Source organism: Embiotoca jacksoni, unplaced genomic scaffold (genome assembly GCF_022577435.1).
Source record: "Embiotoca jacksoni isolate LCO1_2020_lvr unplaced genomic scaffold, fEmbJac1.0.p SCAF_4, whole genome shotgun sequence".
Classification (NCBI taxonomy): Eukaryota; Metazoa; Chordata; class Actinopteri; family Embiotocidae; genus Embiotoca; species Embiotoca jacksoni.
This window is the reverse complement of record NW_027185392.1, coordinates 21,111,678-21,131,753: the sequence shown is the minus strand read 5'-3', so window position 1 is coordinate 21,131,753 and position 20,076 is coordinate 21,111,678. Positions and strand designations below refer to the sequence as shown.

Sequence of the window (20,076 nt, the reverse complement as noted above, 5' to 3'; positions counted from 1 at the left end):
TTGCGGGTTCCACATTTGCACTGTACTAGATTTAGATTTTCCTGGGGCTAAAGGTAAGGCGGTGTGCCATACCTTGCCATACCCAAGTGGCGGCCATACATCTCCATCGTGCGCTATGGGGAGTGGGTTGTAGTGGGGGAGGCTCCGGGGAGGCGCCGTGCGTCGTGCGCTGCAAGGCTTGACCACGGATATGCGCGCGGCGCTCGGTTCCTGTCAGACTGATCAGATGCTCAGTGCGCGGCTCAATCCCGACGGCTGACGGAACGCAAGAGAGCCATAGAAGCGCTCCGGTCGTCGGGTTTCTTCGTTTCCAAGGCTGATCTCTTAGGGAATACAGCCTCCGGACCGACTGCGCGTTGGCTCACGTCCCCCTTGGGGGTCGAGGGAGGAAAGGAAAAAAAAAAGCAGAAAGAGGGAGGAATAGGGAGAGAGCACTATAGAGAGAGAGAGAGAGAGAGAGAGAGAAGAAAAGCTGGACTTGCTTTGGCTCTGCGGGGCTGGCCGCCTCTCTCTGGTTCGGGGAGCCTCGGGGGCGATGCTGCTGGGCGGGGATGGGAAACGGTTTTCTGCCCGGTGGCGGAGGTGAAGATGCGAGCTGTTGCTACAACGCACCCGCACCGCCGCCGTCCTATTTTACGACCAAGAATTGATGATGGTGATGATGCTGCTTCCCCCAGTGGTCTTTTTCTGCCCCTCCGGATCCTGTTTGTCCGGCTTTCTTGTTCTCCCAACACTGGATTATAGATGATTGTTGTGGACATTATTTTTATTTTCATTTCATCAGCTCATGTTTTTCGAAGGGAAGTGGGAAAGACTTAAATCGGTAGATTGAGGACCGGTGTATTTGCGTCTCCAAGTGCGCGCAATCACGCCCAAAATCAGTGACCGACGCCTTGGTGAGGAGGAGGGGGATGAGGAGGAGGGGGAATGCCGCACCGTCCATCACCAAACATCAACAAATGTCACCAGGCTCGGATTTTGGGGAAGCCCCCCTCGGTTGGCGTTTGCGTGTAACTCAAGTGGTGTGGTGGCAGTGAGAGGTGGCAGCAGGGACATCTGCCACGCCACGTCAAATATTGCGGATATATGACACAAGAATAAATGAATTATTAAAGATTTCACTCTTATCTTTTTCTATTTTTATCCCGCTGAAAAAAGGGGACCTGGGGAGGGGGGGGAAGACAACTGCAGATCCTGTCAAGATGCTGTTGAGAGGGAAAAAAGACGCAGTCTCAATCTAAGATAGCCTACTTAATGATGCTTGATGATCGCAATATTTATCTCAACGCACAGCTATGCATCCTTATCGCATTATTTAAAGTGATCGATTTGTTTGCATACTGAAGTACAAGAACTGGCTCACTCTTGGAGAGGTTTTTCCCCAACCAAAAACCTGAAAAAAGGATGCCTTGCTTTTCGACGGAGAGAAAAACCATGATGGTCTGACAAGATATACATTTTTTTGACAGATTCCTGACACACCACAAAGACTTTTTTTTTTTTTTGTCAGAGAACTGATTTGCCAGAAATTACATAAATACATTGCTCTATTTCCCATTCAAATTCCAAACACACGATCAGAGACACCTTGCGCTTTTCCTCTTCTCTGCTCTGTTCTCCCTCCCCGCTCCTCTCCTCCCCCCTCCCCTCCTGTCCTCCCTCCCCTCTCCACTCACAAATGGAGGTATCTTCTCGGCGCTGAAGATCTGGGAAAGAGACAGAGCTAGATAGAAGGAGAAACAGACTGAGAAGAGCCAGAGAGAAATCTCAACTCCATTCTGCATGCGTGTTTGGAGCCGAGGCTGATGGGGTGGTGGCATGTGGAGGTGTCGCTCTGAGGTTCCCCCCCGGCTCCTTCCTAACATCTGGCGTTTGGTGTCTGCAGAATGGCGCGTTTTGGAGACGAGCTACCCAACAGGTATGGAGGAGGAGGAGGTGGTGGTGGCGGTGGTGGCGGGGGTGCCGGCGGACAAGGGGGGCCCGGCCGCGGCGGTAGCAGGCAAGGGGGGCCCCCCGGAGCTCAGCGGATGTACAAGCAGTCGATGGCCCAGAGAGCCCGGACCATGGCCCTGTACAACCCCATACCCGTCCGGCAGAGCTGCCTAACGGTCAACCGCTCCCTCTTCCTCTTCAGTGAAGACAACTTTGTGAGGAAGTACGCCAAAAAGATCACCGAATGGCCATATCCTTTCAAAAGCATTGCCAAGCAGACTACCAAGGTACCAGTGGTGCGGTGTGTTTATGGAGTGATTGCCTAGGTGTGGCATAATGTGTGGAGTGGTTTGGTGTTGAATAAGCGAGCACTGTGAAAGTTGAGGTTGGTGTTGTGATTTGCAGTGAGATATATGGTATGTTTGTGTTTTTTTTTTGTTTTTTTTGCAAGATGTGATGTTTTTCTTTTCTTTTTGCTGCTGTGAAATGTAACATGATGTGCTTTTCTCACAGTATGTGTGATATGTTGACTGATACATGACTTTTCATGTCACTGCCTCTGCCCAGTCCAAACCCTGCCGGCCGCAGGCTCGTCTGATAACACTTCCACTGATGGAATGAAAGATGATGTTGATGATGATGGCGGTTGTCATGACACCAGTAGTCACACGCATGTTGATGCTGCTGATTAAGATGCATATTGAATACAGCATTAAACCTGTTACTGACCTTTTTGTGTGTGTGTGTGTGTGTGTGTGTGTGTGTGTGTATGTGTATGTGTGTGTGTGTGTGTGTGCGTGTGCGCCGCGCGCGCCGCGCGTGCATGTGCATGTTTGGCTGTTGTAGTCAGAGCTGAGTGCTGATGTCAGCATTATGAAGGCTTAAGCACCATGCAACCAGAAGGGAGAGGAAATGACTCTCTCCCAACTCTCTCTCTAATTACTACTGACCATATATGGGTGGCCTTTGGCTCCTTCAACAGGACAGCAGTGGAAAAAGCTGTAATTGTGAGAACAGGTCAGAGTACTGTTTGAGCACTTATTTATCCTGGTATTTAGTCTCGGGTGAAAAAAAAAAAAAAAATTAATGTTGGTCTTGGTCTCATCATATTTGGTACTTATTGGGAATTTTTCTCTGTATAGATACTCGCAACCTGAATTGAAACGAGAGGATGAAATGCGACCAATATTTTTGGCCTGAATTGAGCGAAGGGCGTTAGACAGTCATTGTTAGGTCCACAGGGGCACCAGGGCACGCAAAACGGTGTCATTTTTTTTTTTTTTTTTTTTTTTTTTTTTTTACATCAGATTGGCATACTCTTTTTGACATCAAGATAAGGCATATTCAGCAGCTGCCATAGATTTTGATAACAGCAAATAAATACACGTATAGATTGACTCACTAAAAAACAACAACTTTGGAAGTCAAAGTCATGTGCTTGAAGCTACCGTGTCACAGGGGTTGTTAGTTTGTGGCAGCTCGCATGTTCTGCCATTGCACCAATATCCATCAACCGTAGAGACATTTTTAAGAGTGAAACTTTCAGCTGTCGCTTCACTTCAAGCTCAAAACAGAGTTTAGTCAGAAGACACGGGGCAGTTTGAAAAAGCTTTTAAGTAGCGCTTGTTTTTCTTCAACCTGTAAAGCTTTTCTACTCTGAACATCACTCCTGATTTCATTCATCACTTTCTCCACCTGCACTGCAAAAGCTAAATGTAATGACTCTGCATGCGATACCAGGCCTTATGGGAAGTGTAGGGAACAGATTAAGTACCTTAGAGATGATGAAGGTTATGATATGTCCTGAAAGGATTACTTGATTAATCAATCAGCTGATTGACAGACCAACTATTCTAATACTCAAGTAAATCATTTTCAAGCAAAAATTCAAAATAATCCCAAACTGTAGTCTGTTAATTGCGAGAAATTGGGGACTTCTTTTGTCTTGTATCTTAATAACGTGAATATTTTGGGGTTTCTTATTTTTAATCTGACAGAACAAGATCTGTAATGGCATACTCTTAAGCATCAATGAATTTTGATGCACATTTTTCTTTTTTTTCTGCCATTGATAGAACCAAGTGGAGTGATTAATCAAAAACATAATCATCTTCTAATTAATCAATAACACAAATAATTGTTAGTTGCAGCTGTGGTCATCATTTACTGAAAAGGTCATTTCACCTCAGTACTTCGCATTTATAATATTCCAGTTTGTGTGACTGGTTTCGATGCAGAGACGGTTTACATGGCAACACGGCACACTGGGACAGTGAGAAAGGGTGAGCTGGACCCCGGTGGGTCGTTTAAGGTGATCTTACCGTATACAGAGAGTTCCTAATACAACATGGAGACAATTCAGCCACTTTAGTTGCCATTCATCTTTCATACGCAGATTTAAAACTTCTAAATTTTCAGAACAGGTCTGATCAAATTCAGTTTTAAAGAAGGGAAATAAAACTCTTAAATACTGTACATCCAGAAAATTTAAAGCATGGTAAAAATAAACAAATTAATCAGAAGACATTTTGTAGTCAGTCTTGTAAACTTCATCTACTGGTTTAAGCACTTTTTGAGACTTTTGAGTGCAGGTTAGAAAAGCGGCTGTACTGGAATAGAGAGCACTTTGCGTTTTGGCCGAGAGCCTTCGTAAAGGTTCTTCATTTTTCTGCCAAAATGTTTTGGCTTACTGCAGAAAATAAAATGTTTTTTTTAAGGAATTCCACAATTGTTAAAAAATAGCTGAATTTGATCTTCATGTTGGTTGAAAGGTGAAATTGTTTTTGCTTTAAACCTCACACTCATGATTCAGGGTCTAAAATGGTTGGTGAGTGATATGCTCAGGGGTATTTTTGTGAGACGATGAATGTGTGACTCATAATGCTGAACATCTTGTTTTGCCTTTGATACATTTTCCAATGACTGTTGTAATACCTAAGCTACGATGAACTAAGGATGAGCTGTTATTAGTGATCAAATGTTATTCAGTTGACAAATATATCAAAAGTCAAAACATTTGAACAAATGGACTTAAATACAGATGGAACAAATAAAAAAACAAAAAGAAAAGTTTTACTCATACAGCTCCTAGAACTAATGTTAGTGTCCAGGCTGCAAGGCTGGTGGCAGTATCAAAGAATCAATGTCACTTACAACTCTCAACATGGTCACATGGGAGCTCGTAAGGAAACAAAGCACTTTGGTCGCCCAAGATATCTGATAAACAGCCACAGCAGAGGCAGAAACCACAGCTGATCAGTTGGCCTTTAAAGGGTTAAACAAAGACATCATTAAAATCATATATTTACAATCACACATGCTTAAGGGTGAAACATTTAGAGTTTATACCAGTGATTTTTGGATGGAGTTAATTCAGTTCCAAGCTGACTGATTAACAAGGTTTAAAATGTCTCAGGGTTTTCATAACCTGTTTACTGGATAGAAGAGAGATCTTAGCAAAATGTATTTATAGTAGCTATAACTGTAGCTGATGGATGAATCTGCATGCCTCTTCTGTGACATTTTTATGCCAGTTTTGCAACAAAATAGTTTTCTATACGGTACATTTGCTTTTGCAAGTATGTGTTTGTGGTGATTGGGGCACAGAACTCGTGCCTGGAGTATAGCCAAATCACGTTCACTTCCGTTTCAGGAAGTGTAGTGTTTCTGTAGCTCAGAGATGTAGCTGGGAGGATGTTGTGCCGGAAGCTTGGTTGTACAAACACACGACTATGATGCTGAAGACCAGGATTGGAGTCCTGAATGCTTCATATATAGGTTAGAGCTTTTCAACAAGAAATGAAGACCATGAGCTCTTCTAACCTGTATTCAGCGGCTAAAACATTTGTTAGCAGTGAGTGTTATGCATGTACGTGAAGTATGAATCTTTTGCATTGGCAGTTAACAGTACACAAATCTCAAAGTTCCCTCAATATGTTTGTAAAAATGAAAATACGAGAGATCACAGTTGTTTTCTCATGGGAAAAAAAGTTACTTGTAATTTCACATTAGATTCTCATTGAAGCATTATTGGCTGGTCCCACCTGAGTTCAAAAAGCATCATCTTGACCTGAACCAACAAAACAAGTCATAGATTTAAGTATTCAGTCCAAATATTGTGGATGTGGAATAGCCTTCGAAACATCAGCATAAAGTGGAATCTGCACAGTTATTGCTCAGTATGAGGGAAGTTTTATTGCAAAACAGTTTCAAATGTAAAGAGCATCCACTTCCTGATTTGAAAGTGAACTGAGCATATCCCAGCATGCTGCCATCTGTACAGAGCCAGGCTGTGTTGGCTGGCAGGCGCTGTGGCTTCTTCCACCAGAGACCCAGAGGACTTCATTATACCTCCCTTCCCTCCCTCTGCCTGCACTTCCCCATTCCCTCTCGCAGTCTTTCTCTGCACTCCTTTCATCTCCTTCTCTCCACTGGTCTTCTCTCCCTGCAATCCTGTTTTAAATCTTCTGTCCTCCATCTTCTCTCTCTCTCTCTCTCTCTCTCTCTCTCTCTCTCTCTCTCTCTCTCTCTCTCTCTCTCTCTCTCTCTCTCTCTCTTGCCCATTTTATCTTTACACAACTGTCACTCTCAATTTAATTGAGTTTACTGTAGGGGCAGTATTGTCATACAAAACATAAAAAATAGAAATAGCTGACAAATGGAAAACAAAAACCAACATAACGTGCCACAAAACTGAGTTTCCATCCAAATGTAACACAAGTTTAACAGACAATCTGTAAAATGAAGGGAAAAAAGGAAACTCGTGCATCTTCAGGAGTTCTAAACATCAAAGTGAAAAACTGGTGATGCCCCAGTTTTCTGCTGTCGTGTCATTAACCCTACTCAGACAAAAAGGTCACTACAGAATGATATAGTTTAATAGAGGCAGTGAACAAATGAAAAGTGTGTTGAAAACATGATGGACGTGGCCTTTCTGTTGGTTTCATGCGTTCATTTTAGGAAGGTGATGGCCTTCTGGCTGCTCCACACACATTGTGTGTTTATTTTTTTATCTACCACTATTTTTTTATCACACATGATAGCCAAATTCTATACCGTTTCCATTGCATTAACTTTTTCTCAATATACCACCTTTTGAGCAAATTGATGATATGCATGAAAACAGATGGATGGCAACACACTTACAGTGAGGTGTTCCACCACAAGCCTCCAGAACAGCTACACTGGTCCAAACCATCGATTCCTCAATAGGCTCTCTGAACGGATGATCATCATCACCAAACCATGAAATAGTATTTTGGATTTAGCACCATCCATAAAAAAATAAGGCAACTATCTTACTGTAATATTAGCTTGTCCCACCAATAATACAGCGGAGGCTTCAAAAATGAACAAAACTTTGTCAATCCTACCACATAGCTTAGAACTGGGTTATGTGGGATGCATTCATATACATTTTGATCAAGCTATTTATTGGAACCTAATAAAGACAAAAAAACAAGAAAACAAAAAACAAAGAAACAACAACAACAAAACAGACAACCCAATCATCCACATCATCACCTTCGTTACTTGACAACATCTACATTTCTTATTTGTCCCCACTCAGTTATTTAGATTTTTCCATTCATTTTTCATTTTTCTTTGTTAATGAAATCGAGTGACCCAGTTAGACATAACAAAACAAAGATCCTGCAATGAGCTTAACCTAAATGGACTGCAGTCATTTTTAATGTTATCAATAACACCTGTGCTTCTATATAGCAAGTCCAAATTTTGGTGAAAAAAATGTCCAACATGATTTCCTTTACTTTTTATATTAGTTTTTTTTTTCTTTTTTTTTCTTTTTCAAATCTGCCTAAAAAGAAGTACATTTATATATGTTGCCAAAGCAGCATACTTTCAAATAAGGTGACAATACCAATATATTCCACATGGCTCTCTCTCTCTCTCTCTCTCTCTCTCTCTCTCTCTCTCTCTCTCTCTCTCTCTCTGTCTCTCTCTCGCTCTCTCTCTCTCTGACCATCTGTCCTGGGCGTTCGTTGTCTGTGTGAGTTTCACACTTTCCCGGCTGGGTTCTGGCTGCACTGCCTGGCGTCATGTGAGGGAAGACGGGTGGAGAGAGGTGGGCAGTGTGGGGCGGCAAGAGAGATTAAAGAAGAGATTAAAGACAGACCTACACCCTACTCCCAGAACACAATGATCATTTTATTGTCACTTCATGGGTTTATTATATTTGTATATGAAATATTGAAACATGTTCTGTTGTTCCACTAATAAATCGACTCATGAAAGCTTTGATTTGAGCTTTTGTTCATCTAAATGCGTCTGTAAATGAGCAACTTCTTGTTTGCAAGTGGATGCAATATTTGTCTCAACAAGTCATTCTGATTCATATTCAGCCTTTAAAACAAGACAAAAATGGCCAAACAAGATCAGAATCTGCCAGTTGGGATAGTTCAAGCTCTTTCAAGCTGCCAACGAGAATAGTCAGCATCATTATCTCTGAACCAGGCTGAAGATGGCTGCATCAGTTTCAAGAAAATGATGCTTGGGGTTGAAGCGGCTGGTACGATGTTTGCAGATGTTGTTGTGTATTTGAGAAGATATGACATTGTGACAATGAGAATGACCAGTTGACTAGAAAACGTTGACATTTTGTCTGAGAGATTTTGTGTGTTGAGAATATGTACAGTAAGTACGGCTGTGTTACAGAATAATGATGAATATGAGACCCATATAATCAGATAAGGTACTGGAAGGACACATGAACAACCTCACACATGCACACACACACACACACACACACACACACACACACACACACACACACACACACACACACACAGATACAGTTACAGTTACGCAGATAAAGACTGGAAGTCAGTAACATGCACACTGTTCTGCTGCTGAAATCGTTTTGATTTAACACTTATGCATGCGTAAATAAACACATACATGATGCATGGACCCACACGCACACACTGACAGATCAGCTGGTGGCTTGGCTTCATCCGTCTGGCGTGGAGCAAGCAGATCTGTGCAGATCAGTCACGGCTGACAGAGGCTCTGATAGCTGTGTGTGTGTGTGTGTGTGTGTGTGTGTGTGTGTGTGTGTGTGTGTGTGTGTGTGTGTGTGTGTGTGTGTGTGTGTGTGTGTTTGTGAGTGGGTGGGGGCAGGTGATACTATAACACCTGTTCAGCAGGATCACTTACCTCAGGGGGCTTTACTGCATCCCAAAACTCTCTCACACACACACACACACACACACACACACACACACACACACACACACACACACACATGCATAGTCAGTGCAGCCCAGTGGTTGGCAGAAAAAGCACCATTTGGGATGCTCACGCTTCAATGTGCAATCTCTCTTCTCTGTCTGTCTTTGTCTGTCTCTCATTTGCTATAATACAACGCTGTGACATAATGGCACATTTGATAATAATGACACCATTATATAACAGTGAAAATGGATGAATAACCAAAACAAAACTCCATCAAAACATATTGACAATGACAAAATATCAAAACAAGTTGTCTATTTGTCCAAAATGCATTTTTATAGAAGAAAACAAAAGCGTGACACTTGATCCAGAAGAACAACTCGACTTGATGTCTTGATGTAATACTTACATCCCTCATTTATGCAGCCACATACAGATGTTCATATGCTGACAGACAAACAAGCACCACAGAAAGGCTTGTTTTGACTGAACTCCACTCCAGATATGTGATCCTCAGTCAATTCCCTCAGTCTGTGTGTGTGTGTGTGTGTGTGTGTGTGTGTGTGTGTGTGTGTGTGTGTGTGTGTGGATGGAGCTCACTATGGTGAAATGTGATGCCCCTGCTGTCCTCTACTCAACTCTGATTGTGGGCTGCCATCCCCATGTGTGTGTGTGTGTGTGTGTGTGTGTGTGTGTGTGTGTGTGTGTGTGTGTGTGTGGGGGGGGGTGTGTGTGTGTGTGTGTGTGTGTGTTTATAAATGTGTTGCATATTATGGTCATGTGTTATGTGTTTGAAGAGGTTCAGACAGGGAAAATCATCATGTAAATCAACCATAGAGAAGATGGTTATGGAAAGAAAGGAAACGTGTAGCATGAAGCTGGGAGGAAGGGAAATGAAGGAGAGAACAGCAGATGAGGGAGGCCAAGGAAGAGGAGATGGGGAGAGTGAAGCAAGAAGAAGATGGTGACAAGAGGAAGAGAAGGACAGAGAGTGAGTGAAAAAGATTCAGACATGGATATGTGAGAGGTGGAGAGCAATGAGGAAAGAGAAAAAGAAAGCAGTGTTAAGAGGTAAGTAAAAAGACAGATATATGAAGAAGAGAAGGAAAAAGTAGAGATCAAGAGAAACAGAAAACAGGAGGATATAGTGGCCGATACGGAGAGCTAAATGAAGATGTTCATAAAGACAGAGATGAGAGATGAAATATGGTACACAGAAGTTTAACTGGTAAGTTTCAAACACTGAAACTGTCATGATTAGTTGGAGTGTTTTAACAGCAGTTTTAAGAGGGTTACTTTGAATATCTACAGTTCACTAATAACACTGTCAAAATTGCATGATGTAATGTAACTGCTTCAATTACGTCATCCAAGTAAACAAAGATTACTTTCCCAACAATAAATACAGCAACAATGAAATTGAAAAGATTTGAACTATTCCATGTAAACCTGCAGGACACATATTGTATTGTATAGATATTTATCCTACACTATGTTCTGAACACATAAATAACATGAAGGGGAGGGAGGTTCTTTATTTGTGACTGACTGCACAGATGTTTTCTCAGGTTTGATTTAGAGCGTTTCGATGTTAACAGTATTTTGTCCTCTGGTGAACTGTACAGTAATGTTCATCTTTCACTCATTTTAGGATGAAACTATTATTGTCCAATGACAAGGCCAACTGTCTGCGTGGTTGTTTAGAGCAATGCACATTGATTTGATTGGCAGACGAGAGGCAAATTCAAACAAGAGAACCAATCAAAAACAACACTCAAACTTCAAGCACATCCTGACGAATGAATTAAGCTCTCTGTGGATGTGGAAGCAAACCAACAAAATTATGTTCTTACAACTATGATTATATTCTACATGTTAGCTTCTTACGAAAAGCAATAAATAGAAGATTTCCCCTCCTTGGAGTCACCAACATTTCTAATAGTAATTGTAATTCAATTAGCCTACATATTTTTTTCTCACTAACTGTAACTGATTCCAAGTACTTATATTTTGTAATTGAATTACATGTGACTCCCCAACAGTGTTTAACAGTGAAGACTCGTGTTGGTCTTGTTGGACTAAAACACAGTCCACCTGCGCCTGTAGACTGGTGTCTGTTTCTCTGAAACAGCTATCTGACAAAAGAGAACTGCAGCTTGTGTACGAACCATCAACCAGAACTATTTAGGCCTTTCATGAAGTAACGTAGAGGTTGAGAAAAATGGGACAAAACAGAGGTAGAGAGAAGAAGAGGAAAGCTGAAAAAAGGTCGGCAAAGCAGTGAGCAGTGAAGAGAGGAAGAAAGAGGTGGAGACAAATACAAAGAGACTGAAATGTGGAGAAAGGAGGAGAGTTGAGGAGTGGTAGAGGTGGAGAGCTATAGTGTTTTCCCCCCATGTTGAGTCACTGATCTACATTCAATCTGCACTATGTGAATTATTGATTGGCCTTTAGCCAGCCTGTGTGTGTGTGTGTGTGTGTGTGTGTGTGTGTGTGTGTGTGTGTGTGTGTGTGTCTGTGTCTGTGTGTGTTTTTGTGTGTGTGTTTTGGCGCTGAGACGCTTTTGCTGAAAAGCACAGTGGTGGTGTTTTTTATTCTATTGATGGAGAGGGAGAGAATAGAGAGAATAGGACAGATGGATGCACACACCCATGCATGTATACACACCTGCTACACGATCATTCATGGAGGCATGCGAGTACACACACCCACACACACATCTGCAACACAGTTTTCAGGTGTCCACAAACACACACATGCACAAACTTGTTCTATTCATTAACCCTCAAGCATTTACCTTTTTATACTCACAGCACACACATACAGTACCACACACACACACACACACACACACACACACACACACACACACACACACACACACACATGCAGAGACACATGTGCTCAAACCTAACATTGAGCCAGGACTGATATCAAAATATGAAGGGAAGGGCTTTGACACACGTATGGAAGCCTGAGATCCTCTAAAGCAACGTGGTTTCTTCTCAGGCCAGCAGGTTTCTCTTCATTCAAGATACGGCCATTTCCCAAACAGGAATGTTCCAAATGTTTGGAATCAGTAATTTGCTCAATGCACGCACACAATATCTGAACTTTCACATCAGGAAATAGATGTTATCAGAAGGCACTGTTCCTGTATGTGGGAGGCTTTTCTATATTTGTAGGCTGTCTCATCTCCGGCTCTCCAGTCTGCATCTCAGGTGTCCAAAAGAGATCTTAGTCATCTTCTGAAAATGGATTGTTCATTTATTTACGCTTAAGGCTGTGGTAGGTAGATGCAATGGTCAGTTATTGGTTTGAGTAAACATATTGTCCCGCATTGCTGAAGGGCACCTTGGTGGACTGTGGTGCATAAAAAAGCTTCTACGAAGACCAACTTTGAATTTAATTTATGTCCTGGATGTTCTGTGTTGAAGAGACTCAAAGAGGAGTGAAAAAGAGAGTCTAGTGGAATTTAATGAAAAATGTTTATTCTTCTGCTCCAAGAAAAAAAAATTAGATTAATTAATTTCCAGGCTAAACCTTTTAATAACAGTTTGTACTACATATCTTCATTCAAAGCACTCAGCTGTAGATTCACATTTACTGTTTAGTAATTAACACTGGACAGATCTGTAATTTTGAAGCCCTCCACATTTCAGCCAAAGATAACTGATGCTCAACAGTCTATCATTGTTAACTGAAGAGCTCTCCTGCTTCTCTCTCAGTAGCCTCCATTTAAAGCTGGTTGAGCCACTCGTTCGTATGTTACAGTTCATTGTAGCAGTGTGAACAATTCTCAGAAAATTCTTCCATCAGTACAAAAACACTCAACTGTATTTCTTCTGCTTAAACTAAACAGGCTACATTTCTTTCACCTTGTGTTGTTAAAGCTCTTCTTGGTCTCAGGTGTCTGACTATACTCTCTCCCATCTAGCTAAAAGTCTGTGTCAGTGTAATTTAACTAGAATTGTTTTTGCTTTGACAATATATATATATATATATATATATTTTTTTTTTTTTTTTTTGCTTAAGTATGAGGACTAACATATTTGTAAAATATAACCTGGTGGTGCATTATATGTGACTTTATTGTTTTAATATACAGTATAAACCTCTTGAAATGCACTATCCTGTTTCCCACTGGGTCATGTCTTGAGTCTACAGGCCTTGAACAATTAGTTGATAAGTTGATTGATTGATTGATTAGTAGTCCAACAAACAATAAAAAAGCAATTATTTTGATAATTGATTTATTGATAATGAAATTCCCTCATTCCGGCCTCTGAATTGTGATTAATTGCTCCTTTTCGCTGTCTGATATGCAAACTGATTTTTTTTTTTTTTTTTTTTTTTTTTTACTACTTTCAGAAATTTACTACAACACACAATTAATTAATGACAAACAGCAGATTGACAATGAAAACACTGTTCGTTAGATTCAACATAGTTATAGTTGCAATATTAATTGGATGTATAGAATTGGAGCAGGCGCTGATCTCTGGTTCAGGGAGGAAAATGAGGGCCGTCCTCACCTCCATCCCCTCCAGTCTGCTACTAATAGTTATTTTGCCAACATAATGAATGGAAAATGATCACCTTAAGGGTTGTAATTATTGTAATTGAGCTGCAATAGAACATTATTGGAGGTTTCTGATAGATAATGTGAGGGGCGGTGTGGTGTGTGTGTTGGAGATATGAGGCATGTGTGAGGCCGGCTGAGGACATCAGGACAGAAGTGAGAGTATTAGAACAAAGAAAGGGACGGTCAATGCTCTCAGCTCCTTCTCTTCCTGTCGCTTCATCTCCTTCCCTCCTCCCCAGCCCTTCCTGACTGAACTCCCCCTTCCTCCTCCATCTCTTCCTCCTCTTACACCCCTCACGGCCCTCCTCCGTTGTGCTCTCTTCTCTTCCCTCCTCCACAACCTCCCCCTCCCCCCATTTTTCTCTCTGGCTGCTGTCGACTGCAGTGTGGAGAGCAGATCGCGGCAGTGAGAGACGGAGAGTGAGGAAGGAAAAGGGATATGCGGAGAGAAAGTGAGGAATACGCAGGAGAAGGGGGTGGAGGTGGGAAAAAAAAGAGAGCCAGAGGAATGAAGGAGTAGTGACAGGCTCAGTGTGTATTTGATCTGAGCTGGTTTCCTCCCCCCTGCAGCCCAGGGCGCCTCTCCCCAGAAACAGGGCCAAGTGCTTGCATCTGTATGTGTGTACGTGTGTGTGTGTGAGTCTCCACTACAGTCCGTGTGGGCAAGTGTGTGTAGGAGTGATTGCTGCGCTCGTGTGTCCTCGGCATTTGTGTGTGTGTTTCAGTGAGTGTAATGTATGCGCTCCTGTTTGTGTGTGTGTGTGTGTGTGTGTGTGTGTGTGTGTGTGTGTGTGTGTGTGTGTGTGTGTGTGTGTGTGTGTGTGTGAGAGAGAGAGCTTGGCAATCGAGTGAACTGGACATCAAAAGCTAATTTGAAGCTTGGTTTTGTTTTGCAGTTTGGTCCTCAGCTGCTATAGGCGATTCTTTCCATTACCCATCATTCCTTGCTGTTGTTAAGTTGTGGAATAGCAGGGTAATTGTGTGCCTCTATCTACCTATCTATCTATCTATCTATCTATCTATCTATCTATCTATCTATCTATCTATCTATCTATCTATCTATCTATCTATCTATCTATCTATCTATCTATCTATCTATCTATCTATCTATCTATCTATCTATCTATCTATCTATCTATCTATCTATCTATCTATCTATCTATCTATCTATCTATCTATCTATCTCTACACACACATACACAAACACACACACACACACACACACACACACACACACACACACACACACACACACACACACCAATCATCCCCAGAGTTAGCAAATAATAGAAATTAATGAAAGAAATACATCAAAATGACCAATTAGCCTGCAGTGCAGTTAACCCTGACAGTCAAATTTGGTCGAGAACCTCGTAATTATTTAACTGACAGTTTTTATTGTAACTATAATTGACCTGGCAATTTTAATTTATATGCAGGATTATTAATGCTTTAATACTTAAGAGTTGTATTACCAAGATGTTCCTCAGCATCTTCTCTTTTTCTTATGTAATATTTGATTATCATGACATATTTTGTCAGGTGAAAAACATTTGCATTACATTTAGTATGTCTATTTTTACTAGGCTTGTATAAAATCGTTTTTTGTTTGTTTGTATATGGCAGCTCAAAAGTCAGCTCAAGTCATGCTGTGGCCAAAACCTTGAATTTTTCTTTTAAGTCATGGAGTCACAGTATGTTCCTACCAATGAGTCTGAAATGTCATATGGGAGAACGTTTGTGGACTTAACGAAGGTGTTTTTTTTTTTATTAACACAGAGACTAACTAAACTAACTAAAGAGATTAACTTCCAACTAAAGAAATTAGCCCCAGCAAAATATTGTGTTCTTCTTTCCCAGCCTGAGCCAAACTTTTAATAAATGGAAATTGCATTCCATTTCTGAAGATTGAAATGCAATGTACAGTCTTACTCTTCTTCTTAGACATATTATTATAACTTGTGCATTTAGTGTACTGTATGTAAGAACCGGAGTTAGTTATCATGGAAATATCTTCCATCCTCATATGAAGGAGCTTTACAATCCAAAATGATGATAGGAATGTCACATCGAGACCCTTGCCAAGATCATATGAATTGATCCTTGAGCTGAAGGTAGGTCACAAAATTTAGGCAAAACTAACTTTATTTTCAAATGAACTTATCAGGAGTCGGGGTTTTAACGCCTCCCTGCAGTTTTGGAGTTCTCCCCTGATGTCTTAGTGCGCAAGTAGTAAAAGTCAGAAAAAGGCCTCCATCATCTTCTTCTTGATAACTTGTAATCTTCAAAGCATAAAGGTGAAAATAGGTCTTTCCAGGTGCGAGCAGGCATGTGGTCAGCGTTGTGCAAACAGCAGTCGAGCTGACCGGGACACTGCATCATCAGCAGCTTGCCAATCAGCCCGCAGGACCAGTTTGCCGCGTTAGTGTGTCATTTGGCCAAAGTAGGGGATTGGTCCTGTCAGTCAGAGAGGGTGGGCCCTGGGGTCAGCATGGCTGTCAATCACTGGGCCTGAGGCAGGTGCTGAGGAAGATGAGTGGATAACAGAGAGGAGGAGAGTCGTGTTGCGACAGGAGACGGAGGAGGGATGCGGACAGATGGATAACTGACTTGACACTTTAATTAGGTGAAGGGTAGTGAAGGGTTTCAGGGAGGATTTTATGTTGTGTGAATGGTTAGAGCAGAATAACGCTTTGGCTTTTAGTTTTGTTGGTGTTTTCTCTCCACAACTAACCACAACTGTAAAACCTGAAATTGAATTATATTTTGTTATACACCTTAATTATTCATGTCATCAGTCCACTCTGCCTTTTAGTGTTGAAACAATCAGTTGTTTAATCACAGCCTTTTCCAGTTCCCTATGACATCTGATCAGACTCAATCTGCTGGAGAGTAACGTGAGATACAACTAAATACTCTGGCAAAAGGTAACTACAATAAGTGACATTGAGCTAAGATGGGAAAAAAAATCATTTACATCTTCATAAAGTGAATGTATTTGTGTTAGCAAAGATGAGCAATTTGAAGACTTGATTTCAGGCACTTGTGAAGGATATTTTGGGCTCTATCTTACTCCCAGCGCAAAGCAGCACCAAGCAATGAAAGTGTCTTTGCCAGTTTCAGACCAATGCAGCTGCCTAATTCCCACCCAGTGCCCAAGCTGTTTAAATAGCATTAGTGCCAATGGGTGTTGGTGTTAAAATGAAATGTGGTCAGGCAAAATGTTTGCGCATTGCGATCTTAAGCCAGTAGAAACCAGTTGACCAACAAAGAACGTTGTCTGAAGTCAATGGCGCTGTATTTGAATGTTATTTAAATAGTTACACTGCAGGCAACATAGTAAAAAAGATTAAAATGTGAAAAATTACTGTTGGGTTCATCAATCTGCTTAAACTGTGCTCAACTAGTTTGGTTTCCAATGCAGAGAAAAGTTCAAATCTGCCATTGTAACAGCAATTTGCTTAGATGCAAGCGCACCTGACTTTTAAAATGAATGGGAGATACTAATGATTGGATCATTTAATGTTTTACCCAAAAAACTCGTGATTAATGAAAAGACCCAGTATCACCCCATTGAACCATGAACCATACTTTGTGCTCTGATTATCTGTCATTAAACTAACAAAAGTGGGTTTGGTCACACCCAAATGAACTTGCATATGTGCTTTAGATCCTGATTACAGTAACTACACTATTCATGTTTGACATTTTATAGACCAAATAATAACTTAAAAAACTTCTTTGAGATGCTAACATTCAAAAAACGTAATTTCTTTGATTTCTTTTATCCATAAGTTTATCCACCCTGTCATGAACGCAACTGTAAAAGTATTACATTCATTGAATTTTAGAAAATACCAACCAGCAGCTAGGAGGTCCAATATAGCAGCTTCAACGACAATCATTAAAACCTGTTAAAACAGGTACTTCACATCCACCCATATGAATAAATGTATTTTGTGACATAAGGGTTGTTTGTAGTTTATCTCCATCTGTCTTATCAAAGGTGGGAGGGGTCTCGAAAGGAAAGAGAGGAGAAAAAAAGAGAAGGATGAGGATGCTACTTCATCATCATCAGCCATCTGTTAGCCACACCCCCTGATCCAACCTAATAACCTCTGAGGTCAGAGGAGGGGAAGGAGAGGTCAAACTAATGTCTGTCTGATCTCGTCTTCATTAGCCACATTTCAGTTTGACAGCAATATACCTAAATCCTCCCTTCCAATAATGTGTCTGCTTAAAATAGGTCTCGTCTGTAAATGAGACATTTAACACAAGCATGAATTATAAAGGGAAGAAGAAAATAACATTCATTGTAATGACTCCACCTTAATATAAGAATCCTTAAAATTATATGAACACGTGTTTGTCAGAAGCAGCCTTACACAAAATAATAAAATAGGAATATAGGCAAGATTTTTTTCATAATGTTTTAAATCTATACATATAAACATATAAAGGAATTCTGTTACTTTAACTGATTTGGCAAACAGGATAGTCTCAGCAGTCTCACACACGCGGTCTCTTATCTCAGTCTATCAGCAGGCCTGCTGCATTAGCCGAGGTCGCGACGTCAATACCAGCCTCAGATCTCTGGGTCAAAGGTCATCTGTTTGAACCGGCGAGGACTAGACATCGATGTCATTAAGTCTCCCGGGGCATCCTCCAATCACAGAGCTGCAGAGTGCTCATTGTGGTACAGTAGGGAGGACATAGAGAAGACTGACATAACTGGGGACATATTTTACTGAGTGTTTCAAGGTATTAATTAAAATGCTACCAGTGCATTTCTCGTAAATATACTGAATATACAGAGGGGAGAAATGTAAAAAGTGATATTCTGTAACAGTCCAACATGTATGTCTGCCAGTTTTCTAACCTAACAATACTCATTAGGTCAGAACAATGTTGACAGAATCATAGTTTTTTGACTCATATAGTGGCAATATTACTCTCAACTCAGGGCGGGTGATGGCATGTCTGAAGAAACAAAAAAATGAACTACATAATTTATTCAGCTAGAATAGATAAATATAGGCTGCTCACTTGAATCGTAATGCAATCTTTAAATCTCTTTATCAGCAATATTTTCCTTAATAATTCCAGTAACATTTGAGACAGTGGAACAGATTATATTGAAAACCTTCATTCTGCCGACATTTTGGGGCTTCAGATTACAATATTTATCTGCAGTATCTGTTGTCTAGTGGCTCTTTCATGTAACCGAACACATTTCTCCTCGAGCTTAACAGTAACACTTTGTATTGCAATCAAGACCTGGAAGATTTGGACTGTTACCATGGCAACATAACTGTATTGCTGGAGGACAGTAACTTATAGGAAGCTATTTTAGATCTTCCATGCAACAAATTTATGAATTAGAACAATGTTTTTATAAGGAATTATTACCATCCTAACAGAAATGTTAAAATGATGCGAAAAGTTCATTGTAATTAAAAGATCATTTTAATTAACAATACAATTTGGCAGGGTGGCAGAAACAATAAAGCAAAATCAAGAACTTTGATAACCTACAATATATGCACATTAAAACAACCACTTGCTCCAAACTGTAGCCCTCAAACACTGCAGACTCTTCTAGAGAGAATTTTTTTGAGTTCTTCTAAGACCGTTGACTGACAACATGAGCAGTAAGAGCTGCAGACAGAAATCGTGACTCATGACAGTGAGAGGGAGACCTCGCCTTCTGTTAATGTGACTCTTCAGAAGTTGGCATGAAGAACTGGAAGAAAACCACCATTGACTTTGGCCCTATAGATAGACAGAGGGAGAGGGAAAGAATGTGTGTATGTAAAAATACCAAGAGAGTATGTGTTAGGAGAAGGTAGAAAAAAGAGACAGAGGAGAAGACATAATTATAATTACAGTGTGTGGCTGTGTGTGTCCATATAACCACACTGGGCGAGCTTTTAATTAACTATTTGGCGACAGGGGACTCTGGTATTAGGCTAATTATTTGAACCACACATCCCTGCACTTGTCTCCTCCTCTGAAATGCTTCCAGAGAAGCAGACAGGTATTCCTCACTCTGAGCTCACCTGATAATTGAAAGGTTTTGCGCGGAGATCAGTATGCTCCGAAATCCCTTGAAGCTGAAGTCAAAATCATCGGGGGACAGCGAGCGAGCTAAAGTTAGGCTTCTTTTCTGCTGCAGACTTATCCACAGTGTAATACGGATTTAGTGTTAAAGGAGGACAAGGAGACAGAATAACTGTCTGCCGTCGTCTTTATTAAAGGTTTTTAAATCTCCCTGACTATATCTGTGGGCACAATTCAGCGCCGATGTATCACGGTGAAATTCCAAAAGGGATTTTGTTTCCAAAAAGGGTTTACAATCAAAAGAC

General features: G+C 40.9%; 1 protein-coding gene across 14 annotated transcripts in view; it reads left to right on the top strand.

Moving 5' to 3' along the window:
* Positions 1-207: 207 nt before the first annotated feature.
* cacna1ab (calcium channel, voltage-dependent, P/Q type, alpha 1A subunit, b) overlaps positions 208-20,076 on the top strand; it is a 139,619-nt gene continuing 119,750 nt past the window's right edge. For 9 of the 14 annotated variants that reach the window (XM_069167636.1, XM_069167635.1, XM_069167638.1 and 6 more), the window contains exon 1: positions 210-2,182. In XM_069167636.1, coding sequence (XP_069023737.1) covers positions 1,887-2,182 — 296 coding nt within the window. In that variant the 5' untranslated portion in view covers positions 210-1,886. Of the gene's footprint in view, positions 2,183-20,076 lie in introns of all 14 variants that reach the window. The other 5 variants (XM_069167634.1, XM_069167642.1, XM_069167637.1 and 2 more) reach the window with 2 other exon arrangements.